The sequence below is a fragment of the Podarcis filfolensis genome, assembly GCF_964270895.1.
Source record: "Podarcis filfolensis genome assembly, chromosome: 17".
Classification (NCBI taxonomy): domain Eukaryota; kingdom Metazoa; phylum Chordata; class Lepidosauria; order Squamata; family Lacertidae; genus Podarcis; species Podarcis filfolensis.
The window spans coordinates 10,816,089-10,831,311 of record NC_139621.1 but is presented as its reverse complement, the minus strand read 5'-3'; the positions used below and the strand labels follow the sequence as shown (position 1 = coordinate 10,831,311).

General features: G+C 42.8%; 1 protein-coding gene across 1 annotated transcript; it reads left to right on the top strand.

Annotated features, from left to right (window-relative positions):
* The first annotated feature begins 2,536 nt into the window (after positions 1-2,536).
* On the top strand, positions 2,537-13,841 carry QTRT1 (queuine tRNA-ribosyltransferase catalytic subunit 1). The gene is made up of 10 exons (XM_083592546.1): positions 2,537-2,906; positions 6,131-6,199; positions 6,844-6,982; positions 7,969-8,047; positions 8,648-8,763; positions 9,809-9,947; positions 10,498-10,573; positions 10,802-10,911; positions 12,841-12,925; positions 13,222-13,841. The coding sequence occupies exons 1-10, from the start codon at positions 2,688-2,690 to the stop codon at positions 13,372-13,374; spliced, it is 1,185 nt and encodes a 394-aa protein (XP_083448672.1). The 5' UTR covers positions 2,537-2,687; the 3' UTR covers positions 13,375-13,841.
* Positions 13,842-15,223: the final 1,382 nt, after the last annotated feature.

Genomic DNA, 15,223 nt, shown 5'->3' with positions numbered 1-15,223 from the left:
CTTTTGTAAGTATCATGAGGCATGTGTTTTTGTTTCTTTGATTATTTGTTTGTTTCTAAAAGTTTGACATCCAATACATGGCAGCACAAAAAGCCTTCAAGCTGAGCATACATTTCTGGCAAATCAAGAAGTTTCCAATCTTTCTTTTATATTGCTCTGTGTTGACTCTTGGGCAGGGTGCTAAGTGGGCTGAATGCAACCAAGACATTGCGCAAGGAGGACAATTTCTGCTTGCATAATAGAAACTCCCCAGTCACTGGGCACCACCCACACCCACCAAATCTGCCACAAAGTGGGGGTGACCCCAGAGCTGATTTTGGGCGTGGTGCACAGGTGGGATAAATTCCCCTGCACTAGTGGAAGTTGTTACAGTTGCACAGTTATGTTGCTGGATACAGCTGAGTCATTATTCCCTTCTTATTTTCCATTATGTACACTTACCAAGCAGTCCTATATGCCAATTATAATGGGAGTGGAGATACATAGCTGCTATGCAGATGAACAGCTACCATATGTATTTCCCACTCGGCCAAGGTGGGTGGGAGAGAGAGAAGAGAAACACACGACACAGAAGTAGTAAAACATACTGAAAACATACTGAAAAACAAACAAACAAAAAACACATAATAGTCACAGAGAAGGGGGGCGGGTGTCGGATTCTTAAAAGATCTCTGTTAATGTTCAAAGATGCCAGGGCCGTTCATAACAACAACAACAAAATGAGAAGACAAAATACATCATAAGACAACGAAACAAACCAATAACCTTACCCCCCGACACCATTCCAAGTTTTTTAAAACCAATGCTGTATTACCACAACATCTGCATAACATTTGACGTACTTTTGTGCACTTTGCTAAAAATTTACCCTCTCCAAAACATTAGGTGAAATCAGTGTTATTTTGTTAAAGCAGCAATGAAATGGATAGCAGAGCAGTTCACTTGCGTGAAATGGATGTTTTGTTATTTGGGCTTAGCCAGCCTCTGTCTGATATTCAGTTTCATGGAAAAATCAGCCACCTGTCTCCCTTGTGTGGAATAAGGGCTCTGTCACAGTAGTAAATTTTGTAATTGCCTACAACCCCACAGCAGCCATTTTGTGACTACTGTTGCCTGCATAGCAGCAATGTTGTGGTGTTGCCTACAATACTTTTTCAAGATTTCAGATGTTCCCACTGTTCAGAAAAGTTTTGGGGGGGGCCTATTCTACATGTCACTTTCACAAGGTCACTCAGATGGTTGGATTCATATAAATCAGGGGTAGTGACCTCAGGGCTGGTGAGTGGGGAATGTGGCCCTTCATGCCTCTACTTGGCCCTCGGGACTGTTCCCAGGCACATCTCTCACCAATCCTGCTTTACACTCTTCTCAAGTGATTTCTCTCCTGTCTGAAATGTAACTCTGAGTGCCTCTTGCTTGCCTAGATGAAAAACTGTGCATACAGAAAATGATGATGATAATAAATTATTATTATTATTATTATTATTATTATTATTATTATGAGGGGCACACTCTTAGTCGGATGGCTTGTGTGCTCTATTTTCCAGTTCTCTCTTTGAAGTACAATCTTCTGTTTGAAGAGCTATTCAGTTTAAGTTTGGTTTAAAGGTAAAGAAGCTTAAACAAGGAGAGCGGAGGCCTTGAAATTGCTCGTCATCAGCAGCTAGATGGCAGACTGAGCAGGAATTTATGTTTGCCATACGTCCTCTTTTTCCAGGACACATCTTCTTCTTCATGGGTACATAAAATGAGAGTTGTCATAGCGATCCATAGTTAAAAGTAGAAGTTGGCAAATGTGTCCTCTTTCAACTGTTCACATGTCCCTCCACTTTAGTGAGATGTAGGGTATTTCCATGTAAATTATAGTAACGCATCAATATGTGTAAATAAGGAAATTTTATGCAAATTGATTGATTGATTGATTGATTCTATTTCTGTGCCGCTTTTCGTGCAAATGAATCACAAATTGGCTTACAAATTTGCATCCTCTTTTGTCACCTTTGAAAGGGCTGGGGCCGTTGTGTTTTCATTGTAATTCTTTGTATGGTTTGTGTAGAAACACAGTCAGATGGGCGGGGTATAAATAATAAAATTATTACTACTATTATTGATTGTGCATATATTTTTAAACATTTAATATAACTAATTAATAAAATCAATTAACTAATATTTTAATAGATTATAGATATATTATACTGTATGTTTTAAGCGATTATTGTTATAACGATAATAACACACACACACACACACACACACACACACATATATATATATATACTGTACATTCTATGTTTTTAGCGGTTCTTATTTTTGTTCTTCTTATTTATATGTTTATATACCACAAATCTTTGGCAATCTAAAGATATCAGTCGGGCCTGTTCGTTGTTGTTTTTTGCTGCCACTGGCTCCTACAGACTTGCCTCCGCAGTTATCCACCTCTACCCTCTGAGTTTCCGTATCTCTAGGGGCATTAATGCAGGCGCGGCCAATAACGTTCCGGCGTCAAGGGGCGGGCGCTGCGAAGAGTCCAATGAACAGCGTCGGGCCCCTCAGAAACCGAGAGCCTTTGTATCTCTAAACGTCCGGGTACGTAGAAGGGTTACAAACTCATCCTTTAGCCCCGCCTCTCAAAACGCCGCGTCACATGACAGGCCGCGTTGGCGCGGGAAGAGGGCGGCTCGGTTGCCATGGCGGCGGCGCCGGCCTTGTCTCTGCGCGTGGTGGCGGAATGCGGGCGAAGCAAGGCCCGCGCGTGCGAGCTGCGGCTGCCGCACGGCTCCGTCAACTGCCCGGTCTTCATGCCAGTCGGTACTCAGGGAACCATGAAGGGCCTCACCGCTACGCAGCTGGACGCGCTCGGGTGCCGCCTGTGCTTGGGGAACACCTACCATCTGGGCATGCGCCCCGTGAGTAAGACGACCCCCCCACCTCAACATCCCCCTCCCAAAACCTTGACTTGCCATTTACTGTATTTCTACTAGAGACGGTGGGGACGTTTCCTACTCTCAGTGGAATTCTCTCTCCCACCCCCATCCTATTTTCAGGGGGGAAGAAACCCAATATTCAGTTTAATTACAGTGATTGCTATATTTGGGGTTTTTTTTATTTAAAAAATAGATACTTTTTATTATTTTTATTATTTATTGAATTTATATACCTCCCTATACAGTGGCACCTCGGGTTACAGACGCTTCAGGATTCAGACGTTTCAGGTTACAGACTCCGCTAACCCAGAAATAGTACCTCGGGTTAAGAACTTTGCTTCAGGATGAGAACAGAAATCGTGCTCCGGCAGTGCAGCGGCAGCAGGAGGCCTCATTAGCTAAAGTGGTGCTTCAGGTCAAGAACAGTTTCAGGTTAAGAACAGACCTCCGGAACGAATTAAATACTTAACCCGAGGTACCACTGTACCCAGAGGTCTCAGGGTGGCTCACAGAAAATATCACAATACATTATATAAAATAAAAATAAAAACAATAACCCAATAACACCCTCCCAAAAAAGAGCCACATTTTGAAATGGTATAGGTTGTCCATCAGGTCAACCAAAGGCCTGGTTAAAAAGGAACGTTTTCGCCTGGCGCCTAAAGGTGTATAATGAAAGCGTTAGATGAACTTCCCTGGCGAGAGCATCCACAGGCAGGGAGCCACTGCAGAAAAGGCCCATTCTCGTGTTGCCACCCTCTGGACCTCTTGAGGAGGAGTCATATGAAGGAGGGCCTCAGAAGATGATCTCAGATTCTGGGTAGGTTCATATGGAAAGAGGCGGTCCTTCAGCTATTGTGGTCCTGAGCCGTTTATTAGAATTAAGAGTTTCAAAACAAATATTTTGTAAGTGCAAAACACACGGCCGTAACAGTTGCTGATAACAGAGAATCGTGGAATTGTAGAGTTGGAAGAGACCCCAAGGGTCCTCTATTTCAGCCCCCTGCAACGCAGGAATCTTAGCTTAATCATACAAGACAGGTGCCAATCCAGTCTCTGCTTAAAAACCTCCAAAGAATGACAGTCCACTACCCCCTGCAGGAGTTCCTTCCACTGTCAAGCAGCTCTTGACTGTCAGAAAGTTCTTTCTGATGTTCAGTCAGAATCTCCTTTCTTATAATTTGAAACCACTGGTTCGGGTTCTAGCCTCCAGAGCAGAAGAAAACAAGCTTGCTCTATCTTCCATAGGACAGCCCTTTAGGCGGTTGAAGGTGGTTTTCATAACTCCACTAAACATACTCCTTCAACCCATCCCCATAAGGCTTGGTTTCCACACCCTGTTTATCATCTTGGTTGCCCTCCTTTGCATACATTCCAGCTTGTCAATATCCTTCTTAAACTGTGGCACCCAGAACTGGACTCAGTACTCCAGATGTAGTCTGGCAAAGGCAGAATAGAAAGGTACTATTCCTTCCCTTGATCGTGACACTGTTGATGAAGCCTTACAATAGCATTAGCGTTTTTTTCTGCGGCATCACACTAATGATTCATGTTAAGCTTGTGTTCTACTAAGAGCCCTAGGTCCTTTCAGTACTGGCAAGCCAGGTGTCCCCCATCTTATATTTGTGCAGCAGCTGGTTCTTGTTGCCTAAGTATTGAACCTTACATTTGTCACTATTGAAATTCGTTTTATTAGTTGCTATTCTATGCTGTTATAGAAATGATTGGAATGTTTTAAGTTATAAGTAACAAAAGTTGAGGGTCAAATGAGGAGGAGGATTTTGGTTGTGTTTCTTTCTGGGCCGAGATGAATATTTAAAAAGTTACTTGTCCCAGAGATTTACAGCTGCCAGAGGGAAAAGTGGATGTTTTTAAATCTGCAAATGTTTTTGAGCCTGCAAATTCCCACCAGACTGAACAGAGAAGCCTGGAAGTTTTAAGTAGGTTGGCCGTTCCTAAAGCCTGAGAGGTGTTTTTTGTTTGGGAAGTTTTTGGCTTCAGAATCCAAACCAGCCTTGTACATGCCCAGCTTTGATTTGCAATGTTGATATAAACATGGGACTATATTGCAGGGTTGTTGTGAACCATTGAACTTCAGCTCCCCACAGCCTTGCAATAATGCATGAGCATTGGAAATCTGCATAGGTAGGGTTGTTTTTTAGATGTTTAAATTAAAAAGCTTCACACAGAAGAATACTTGGATTAAAAAGAGCATGAATTTTGTTCTCTACTGCTGCCTTTTATATGGGGACAGACGTGCTGGTGTCTAGCCACAGCTTTATTGAAGTCTTTTATTTCTATGAGTAGTTATCATTTCTAAGCTATTCCAAATTCAAAAATGGTTTTTATCTGAACCAATAAATCTGGTCAATAGAATCCAACAGGACTGTGAGATACCTTCTCATTTTTTCTTATTTCTTTGACACTCTCTGTTAATCAGCAGACACAATGCTTCGTTCAATACAGGAATAGCTCTGAGCATGTCTTTCTCTTAGTATTAAGTAATCAGAGCCCCAAAGGACAAACCTTTTGCGTAAGCTTGGCCACGGTACCGGTTTTTAAGAAATCTAGTACAGAGTACAGGCCTATACTGAGGGATGTTTGCTGAGGTGGTTCCTGCTCTCCTTGGAAGCCAGGCAAGTGAGATTCCAGGGTTGGAACAAGCCAAAGGATACCCTTTTCTCAGCTCTCTTTTCAGATACTCCTTTTTCACGCTCGAGCCAAAAGCAAAACGGAGAAGGTCTTGCAGAACAAATGAGAAGGAAGATAATTAATGTTTACATGGTATTTTAGGTTTTAAAAATACTGCACACACTTGGTCTTATTGTATTCCTTCGACAGCCCTGTTAGGTGATATCTACACATTGCAGATGGGTAGCTACAAAGAGAGAAAGAAAAGCAGATGTGAGATTCCAACCAAGCACTTTCTGATTCATGGTGTAATCTGATAGCCAATTTATTGCAGCATCTCTCCTGTATTTTGGTTTGTTCTCCCCTATGTGCCCTTTTGTTGGGAGCATCCTGCTCTGAATATTGCTGCAGGCACAGTGTCTGAATGTTAAGGGTCTGACCTTGTGCTGTTGCTGTTTTTAGCTTGGTCATATGCCAGATTATGAGAGGAAAGTTTCAATGCCTGGCATCAGTGGTGGGGGTCTTTGGCACTAGCTATGTTAGGCACTGATTATAACCTTTTATACCTTCTCTAGGGACCAGAGCTTATCCAAAAAGCCAATGGGCTCCATGGCTTTATGAACTGGTCACGAAACCTGCTCACGGTGAGTATTGAAGGGACTAATTAAAGCACTTGCCACTGGAAAACCAACCATCGGCTGTTGGCAAAAATAAGAAGCCATGGCTAATGAGAGATGGCAGGAATCTAGGCATTGTGGCAGCTGGGGCACATGTCTTACAGAAACACTTCAAGCACTTGGGAGACTCGCTGCTCAGTTGAATGTTAGTTTAGAACACGCAAAGCAGATACACTTTCATTTTGAATATTTTCCATAGCTGGAGAGATTGAGAGAAAAGGAATGTTCTTCACTTATTCATTCTTCTAGTGAGCAATATATGCTGCTGCCTGAGCTTCTTGTTGGGAGAAAGCAGTGACTCTTTTTCTGCCACAGATTCTCTGTGTGGTTTTGCACAAATTGTTTTGAACTGTTCACCTCACCAGGAATAGAAGTGAGTGTACCAGTTGCTGCTGGAGTGTTGAAAGGATGTGTTCAAACACAGAAGTTCAGAACACTAAATAACTATAGCTGAAGCACAAAGGGTTTTTTCTTTAATCCATCCCAGTTCTTCTCAGGCCTTTGTAGTCAAATGAACGCTTCGCTCTTCTGGCAATTATGGGAGCAGAGCACCAGAACAGAATAATTTTGCTTATTTCAGGTCTGTTCATAGTGTCACTGTTTTCCTGCAGGACAGCGGTGGGTTCCAGATGGTCTCTCTGGTGGAGCTGTCTAAGGTGACAGAGGAGGGAGTGTGCTTCCGTTCTCCTTATGATGGCAAGGAGATTCTGCTGACTCCAGAGAAATCCATCGAAATACAAAATGCTCTTGGTAACTATTCTGTCTTGCATAATGCCAACTGCTGAATTGACTGGTGCTTCATACCACGGACATTCTTCTCCCGCCACAGCTGTTTCCCTGCTTTGAAATTCCACATAGACATAGAACTTCAGAGGGAGGCAACCAGTCAGTCACTCTGGTGGTGACCCTTCTGTTTGAGTTAATGGTGAATCTTCACTGAAGATCTCAAATGAGGCACCAATGAGATGAAAGCATTTTGTGACCTGAGTAACTTTGGGTAATAATCCACAATGGGCTATTAAAATTCACCTAAAGAGCCCAGAAATCAGAAATCCATAAGTAGTAAATAATGAGATGATTCTGAGCGCCTTCTTTAGCTCCATCCTGGCATTTACTACTGGGTGGAGGTCAGAAAGTGGAGCAGGGATCTCAAAAAAACTATTATGGTTAACTTCATCCCAGTTCTATAGAACAGCACCATACCATATCAAGGGTTTTTAAAAATCCTGTTGGGAGAGAGAGAGGCAGGGAGGCTTTTCAGTTAGCAAAATGTAGAGCCGCTTGTACTGATTTTCAGAATTTTAACATCTACTTAAGACTTTTCTGAAATAGAAGTAGATGAAAAAAGACCCTAAATTCCTGAATTATTTTTAAATTCATTGAAATTAAAAAAACCAATTTGTATACAATTGGCTTTCCTAAAAGAAAAGTACCTTAGTTTCTTTGAGTATTAAGAAGTGTTTGAGTTTACAGTATTACGAAATTTTCACTAATATCTTAGAGATGCCTGCCTCTGCTCAGTGTTAACTGAGATGAGCTTGTTTATTTTTAGTAAAAGTACAGTGGGACAGCCGGTTGGACAATTGGCTCTATGCTACTTCTGTGTTAAATATTTTAATTAGCCTTTAGGACAAAAATTGAGAGAATGTCTTGTTTTAAATTAATAAATTTGAAATCTGTGGTGTGGACTGATCTCATCTGCTTTTGCTGACATACATTGCATTTTTCTTCCTTAGGCTCTGACATCATGATGCAGTTAGATGATGTGGTCAGCAGCACAGTTAGCGGCCCCCGGGTAGAAGAAGCCATGTTCAGGTTTGCTTTGTGTGTTGTGTCGATCTGCCTGTTCATCCCAACTCAGCTTCTCTGCACCACTGACTTCTGTGGTGCTTACTCACACAGTCTTTTGGCCTGCCTTGCTTGTCTAGGCATGGAATCTTTGTTTACTACCAGTGAAGCATCTCAATTCTGTATGTTAAGCATGAGTAGATGAAATTATACAAATGTCATATGACTGTAAAAGTTCCTTTGATTTGTTTTAAACACAAACTTCATTCTGCGCAGGTAGAAGTCATCTGAGTTAATGTCAAATTTGTGCTAGGTTAAGCCCTGTATCCCCCCCCCCAAAAAAACCCCAAATCAGCTACTGCACTTATCCAAGGATAAGACTACAAGTCCAGATTGTGGGATTTCAAGTCAGCATGGCTCATTGCCTCTCTGCTGAGCTGCCAACTTGGAGTGCATGCTTGAGGGGTGATAAGAAACAATGAGCTGTGGTGCCTCCTCTGGAATGACTAATGCTGGACGTTTGATGCACCTACATTTGCAACTCCCTGAGTAACGTAATGTCTGACTGTGGAATGATATGACAAATGCTACCTTTTCTTAACTGACCAGGAGATCTGTCTGTTGCAGGTCCATTCGCTGGCTGGACAGATGTATTGCAGCACATACCAAGCCTGGCCAGCAGAATTTATTTGCTATTATCCAGGGTGGACTGGATCCTTCCCTCCGATCTAAGTGTCTGGAAGGTAAATTCATATTTTTTTTTAATGGGCTTTGTCCACAAACAACTTCTGGTCCCAGTTTGAAGCTATTCATATTTCAGGGCAAGACCAAAGAGAGTTTTGCTGAAATTCATATCCGCAGGGAGTCTCATGAGGGCGGTCACCTTCTGTTGATCTCAGTTTCCCAGCCCTGAGGTGTTTCAGTTTCTGGCCACAAGTCTACCAATGCAAGAAAAGCTTCAGTCACTGATTGCTAAAGTTGCAAGCCAGAGTTGCAGACATTAATTGATCGGCTAATTAGGTAAAGTTTCACTCGCAGTGGAGATTGTAAATTCATGACAAAATTGCTCACATGCTTGTTTAGGCTATTTTGGTTCTGGTGTGGTGTTAACAGTAAGAAATGGAAGAGGAAATATTAAATATGGCCTTTCCTCCTAAGAATGATCAGTTGCTTTGTTTATAAAAGCCTAAAAAGACACCAGGGGAATTGCAGAAGGGTTCATATGTAGTATTCCTTATTCCTATTATAACTTATGTAGTGTTCTAGGAGCCTCAGGCTAGGATAATTTTCTACAAATACAACAATTCCAAGAACCGCTTTTATATTTTCGTCATTCATTTGGAAAAGGAAGAAGATAGTGGATTTGTGGCTTATTTCCCAAGCTGAGAATCTACTATATATTTTGGAAAGTTGTTCGTCTGTTCACTGTACATTTGGGTACCTTCTCAGACATTGTAACTTGATTTTGCATCATGGTCTTGAGACCAAGGGACAGGTTTTTGTCTATGTTTCGATACAATATGAGACCATTTTGAATCAAGATGGTGGATTGAACTTTTAAAAATGGTACAGAATTCCTGAGCAGCACTGGGTTCGAGGTTGCTAGTAAATAAATAGTACTTTAAACATTCACAGCAACAACTGTGGAGGGGGTGGTCTGTTGGCATTCTTGTCTGAGTTTCCTTAGGATGATGCTTCCCTAGAAGTAGAAGTTCACAATTCTTACAGCTATCTCCCTTTCCCCTCTCTCTGTCTCTCTGTTTCTCTCTTCTCCTCCCTCTCGGCTAGAAATGACTAAACGAGACGTGCCGGGCTTTGCCATTGGGGGCCTGAGTGGTGGTGAGGCCAAAGATCACTTCTGGAGGATGGTAGATCTCAGTACGAATCATCTCCCCAGGAACAAACCTCGCTATCTCATGGGAGTGGGGTAGGAGCAAATGACACACTTTAGGCAAAGCATATTGGTGCCTGGGACATCACTGTCCTTTAGACTCCAGCAGGAACATGTCAAAATGGATTGCTGCTGGTAATGTGACCAGCTAGAAGAAACGACCAATTAACATGCGTCTGAATGATGCACAATTGCATTCATGGCTCCAAACCGGAAAGTGATCCACAAACATCACTAAACACGTCACTAAAAGGGTGGAACGGGGGTGGGGGCGCTTATATGTGCTCTGCCAACACGCTGGGAACTGTTCCCCTTTGCAAAATGGTTGTTGCCTGTACTATATTCTCAAACTATTACAACCATCCCTCTTTCTCCTTCAACCAGAATGACTTGACCGTTTCAAGTCAGTTCCCTTGGCAGTTGTGCTCACCCTGACAATTTCTGGGCACAAGCTTACCACGAAAATGTTCTCATCTCTGCCATTAGAAGGCTGCGCATTCTTGATTGGGCCAGGCTGTGTCATAGACGGTGGGTACACTTGCAGCATCTTCATCACCTGATGTGTCTCTTTCCATTTCTCATGAAGTTATGCTACTGACCTGGTGGTGTGTGTGGCTCTGGGCTGCGATATGTTTGACTGTGTCTTCCCTACGAGAACTGCAGTAAGTAGCTGTGTCAGCTGTGGGGGAAACCGGTAGTGGGCCCAGTGGCTAGGGGGTGGGGGAGGAGGAGGGCCACTTCACCACGCGGTGGAAGAACATATAACCTGGGATGGGAGCACTATTCAAAGCAGTGAAGTGTTTTGAAACCCCTACTAAACCTGGAAAGACTGATGAGTGCTGTGTGTGTTCCCCTGAATCTCCTGACATCTTTACACTTTCAACTTCCAGCGCTTTGGTTCAGCCTTGGTCCCCTGGGGCTCCCTGCAGCTGAAGAACAAGCAATATGCCAAGGATTTTCGGCCCATTGATGAGAACTGTGATTGCCCCACATGCCAGAGGTTGGTGAGCTTCAGGGATGGTGGTTGTTTTTTTAAAAAACTCACAGATTTGCCCTTTGCAAAGACAGTTTCCTTTGTTGGAAGGCAGAGGTATACTTTTAAAGGTGGAGTCAGGGAAGCAGAGACGTAGAAAAGATATCTGTGCTGCAGCTTTCTTGCTGAGTTTTGTCAGTGCAACTCTGAGCAGAGCAGTCATCCTCAGGCATTGGGTTGACAGGGATGGGAGGAATGGGTGCGGGAATCACAATATATTGGCCCATGACCAGTTGTGTAAGTGAACCAGTACAGCCAGTATAAGATTATATCACTTGGGAAGACAGGCGAACTAATGCCAGTGTATTGGAAGAAGCAAAGATCACCAGCGTCAAAACAATGATTCTTCAACATCAACTTCATTGGACTGATCATGTTGTGTGGATGCCTGATTATCATCTTCCAAAGCAACTACTCTATTCCAAACTTAACAGTGGAAAGCGTAATGTTAGTGGTCAACAAAAGAGGTTTAAAGGCACATCAAGGCACATCTTTATAAATGTAGTATAAAAACAGACAACTGGGAAACACTGGCCTGTGAGTGCTCCAATTAGAGAACAGCCTTTACCAAAGGTGTCATGGGCTTTGAAGACGTTTGAACTCAGGACAAAAGGGAGAAATAGGCTAAGAGGAAGGCATGCTTGGCAAACCCTCATTATGATCAACTCCCACCCGGAAACCTATGTCCCCACTGTGGAAGGATGTGTGGATCCAGAATTGACCTCCACGGACTCACTGTTAAAACCCTGCTTATGGAAGACAATCTTGCTCGGCTACGAGTGATTGCCGAAGAATAAGAAGATACCTCCTCTGATACATTTTAAGAAGTTTGTGTCAGATCCCTTTCATAGCATATACCCAAGATAATAGCATGGATCAATGACCTCTGGGCACACCTTAATCACCTTTTAGTGCTTTCAAAGAAGAAAATATTTGAGTATGGTATCTTCGTCTACTTCATTGTTACTTAACTATGGAAAGAAAGAGAAGCAGTAGTTTTATTCCATGCTCATTCCTGAACACTTCCTGTATCGTAGTCGGGGGATCAGATTAGATCCAGGGCAACTTAAGTTCAGATCCTCACTCAGCTCGGATACATTAATTGTGTTTCTTAGGCCACCCCACAGGGAGGATAAAATGGCCTGGAGAAAATTGGGTAGACCATTCCTGAAGGAGACTGAATAGATAATTGGGCATAATTTGTCTGTACCGTAGAATGCAGAGGCAGCCTAATTTCTATTAGTTGCTATGTTAGAATTATTGCAGAAGTCTCATATGAAGCTGATGAGCTAGATACACTTTCATGAGACAAGGAGGCTCTGATTGTTCTCAGGGAGGTGAAGGTTGTCAGGGGAAGTGTGAACTGCTCCCTTGCCTCTTTCAAAAGATCTTAACAAGGCTGAGCTAACATTCTCCAGGAGGTTTCTCACATCAAGGCCCTTGCCCATGAACTTCATGCTACACATATTTGTCTGTCTTTAAAGTACCGTAGGCCTTTTATTGTTCTCTACCTGAGTGTTTCTTGGATTTCTCCCTGGCCTACTCCAATATTTACATGCCCCCACTTCTGATGAACTGCTGAATCCAGATGTACTGCTCAACAATCTCCTTTGTAGACATCAAGGCTTTTATAGAACAAGGGATTGTGGGACCTAGGAAAACTATCTCCCTAGCACAACAATGCTGGCAGCTATTTCCAAAAGATTGGTATTCAGAGAGAAATTCCCAGTGCTGCTTTTGTTGTCCTGTGGCAAAGTGGGTAGCTGTTAGCTTTTACTTTGGTAGGAAAGATTTGGTGATTTCCTCTTATTCTTCCTAGCATTGGTGTGTAGATGACCTTCCTTAGGCCTTGGCTCACAAGAGCATTCTCTTGTTCCTTATTTTGTCTCTTGACAGGTACAGCCGAGCGTTCTTGAATGCTCTCTTCCGGAGTGACACAGCTGCCATGCACCATGTTACTGTGCATAATATTGCATACCAGGTTGGTCCATCTTGTGCACCTTTTGTAGCCTCAAGGCTTTCTTCTATTAGGTAGTAAAGCCTGGCACCATTTGTAGGTGGTGGGAAAGATTCTCTAAGACGCTGGGAAAACTAGGCTGTTCGGTAGCTCTTCAGTCTTCAGTCTCGTGAGTTTACAATGTCATCTTTGTTGTATGTTTTCCCCTGTTGATTGTGGTTGGGCCTTCCACGGGACTAGTTGTGCCGACGTTTACATGCATGGTGTGTGAAGTGCATCTGCTAAAGAGATGGCGGCTCTGTCTTTCCCCCTCTTTTCAGCTCAACCTGATGCATTCAATCCGGGAGAGTATCATTGAACAGAGGTTCCCACAGTTTGTTCAGGACTTCATGAAGACCATGTATGGCAACATCAGCAGCTACCCACAGTGGGCCATAGATGCCCTGGCCTCTGTTGGAATTATCCTGGAGTGAGAGGGATTCAGTTGTGCTGCCAGCGTCACCGAGCAAGCAAAATCCAACTTGGAGCCCAGCACCTGTGAACCAGCATGTGTCTCCTGGATCCAGGTCTCTCAATGATTGGTTGCCTTACTTGCATAGCTGTGCCAGTTTTCTTTCCAGAACAGTACTCTAGGTATTTGCAGCACCGAATACCTCTTTCTATTCAATGAGTGCTTGCAAAGAATCAGAGGAGCTGACGTTTTTTATTGCAATGGTCATTCTTGTCTTCATGGTTAAACTGGAGCTACCTTGAAAGTTTCTTATTTTTATATTTTTAGTATGTGAAAAATCCTATTTTTTATTTGCATGTTTACATGATTTCTCTGAACCGAGAAAATATGTTTGTGGAGCTGGCAGATTGAGCAGAGCTGTCCACATTATGCAGATTCTTGGAGAAGCAATTCCTATTCTGTGCCCAAATAAAAGTCTACAACTGAAAACTGTGTGCATCCTTAAAGGTTTTATTCTCTGTTTGTAGGTGCTTGTTTGTTTGTTTGACAATGAACAGTACAGAATCAGAGGAAAGGATACGTGGGGCAAAAGAGGAGGAGCATAATTAAGTCAGTATGGTGTAGTGGTTTGAAAGTCAGGCTGGGCCTGGGATACCAGGGTTTATATCCTCACTCAGCCATGAAGATCACTGGGTGAGCTTGGGCCAGTCACAATCAAGTCATCGGGGCTGGGATTTCTCATTAGTTCCTCAGATCCAGGTATTATCTCCTCTTCCTAGACTGATGGAGCTGGAACTTGGCAAGGTTGACTAGCCTTGCTTGTGCAGGCCCTTCTGAAAGTCCAAGTGTGGCGGTATTAATACCTTGCCCCCAGTGTTTCAAATTTTAATCACAGGTGATTTAGGCCATGCTATTATTTAAAACTGCTTTACCTGGGGACATTCTCTGCCATCAGCTGTGCTTTGGGGCCTTAATTGTGTCAGAAGCTTGATCATTCTTCGTTTGTTTCCTCCACGTTTTTGTACAACCCCAAAATCCGGGTCTCCCTGTTTTGAAAATTGAAGGCAGCTGGATGATTGTGTTAATTCAACTCAATTTTGTTGTTGTTGTGACCATCGTGGCCATTTCGACCATAACTAAAAAAGAAATATACATACCATCCATACTATACAGAAAGTGCATAGATACACCTTTAAAAGACAGTGTTAACCAATTTATACATATACCATAATTTTCCATGCATAAGACAACCTTTTTTCTGAACTTTTCGTGATAAATTCAGGGTCGTCTTATACACGGGTTAATATGCTAAGTAAGGGGTGCCGGTGCTGCGGTGGAAGCAGGGAAATGTCGGAGAGGAGGCTGCATACTCTTCCCGGCTTAGGAAGAATATTTGGTGAGTGCCAGTATGCGGTGTATTATGGCACCCATTCCGTCAGCCACAGTGGGGGATCCTCAAAAAGCTGCTCAACAGCTCAGCGAACTTACAAAAGAAGCTCAACAACTATTGAGGACTCCCAAAAATAGGGGTCTTCTTATAGATGGGGTCTTGTTATACACAGAAAAATACGGTATATCTTAAAATACAAACGTCAGTTACTTTATTTCATTGCCGACCATCTCTTTACAGTCCACCATATTATCTTTAATGAACAGTTTGGGGGCAGCCACTGCAAATCTTGCAATGTTATTTGCCACAAATATATCAAAGTCAAACAGCAGGGCGACTTATGTTCAAATGAGACATTAATAATCAGGTTATCCCCCATTTAATTGTAATGATTAACATCTTGTCTATACTAGGAGGTTGATGCGGTCCTATGCCAGCCTGCGTAGTGAAACAGCCTGCATTGGGCAGTATATTTTTGGGG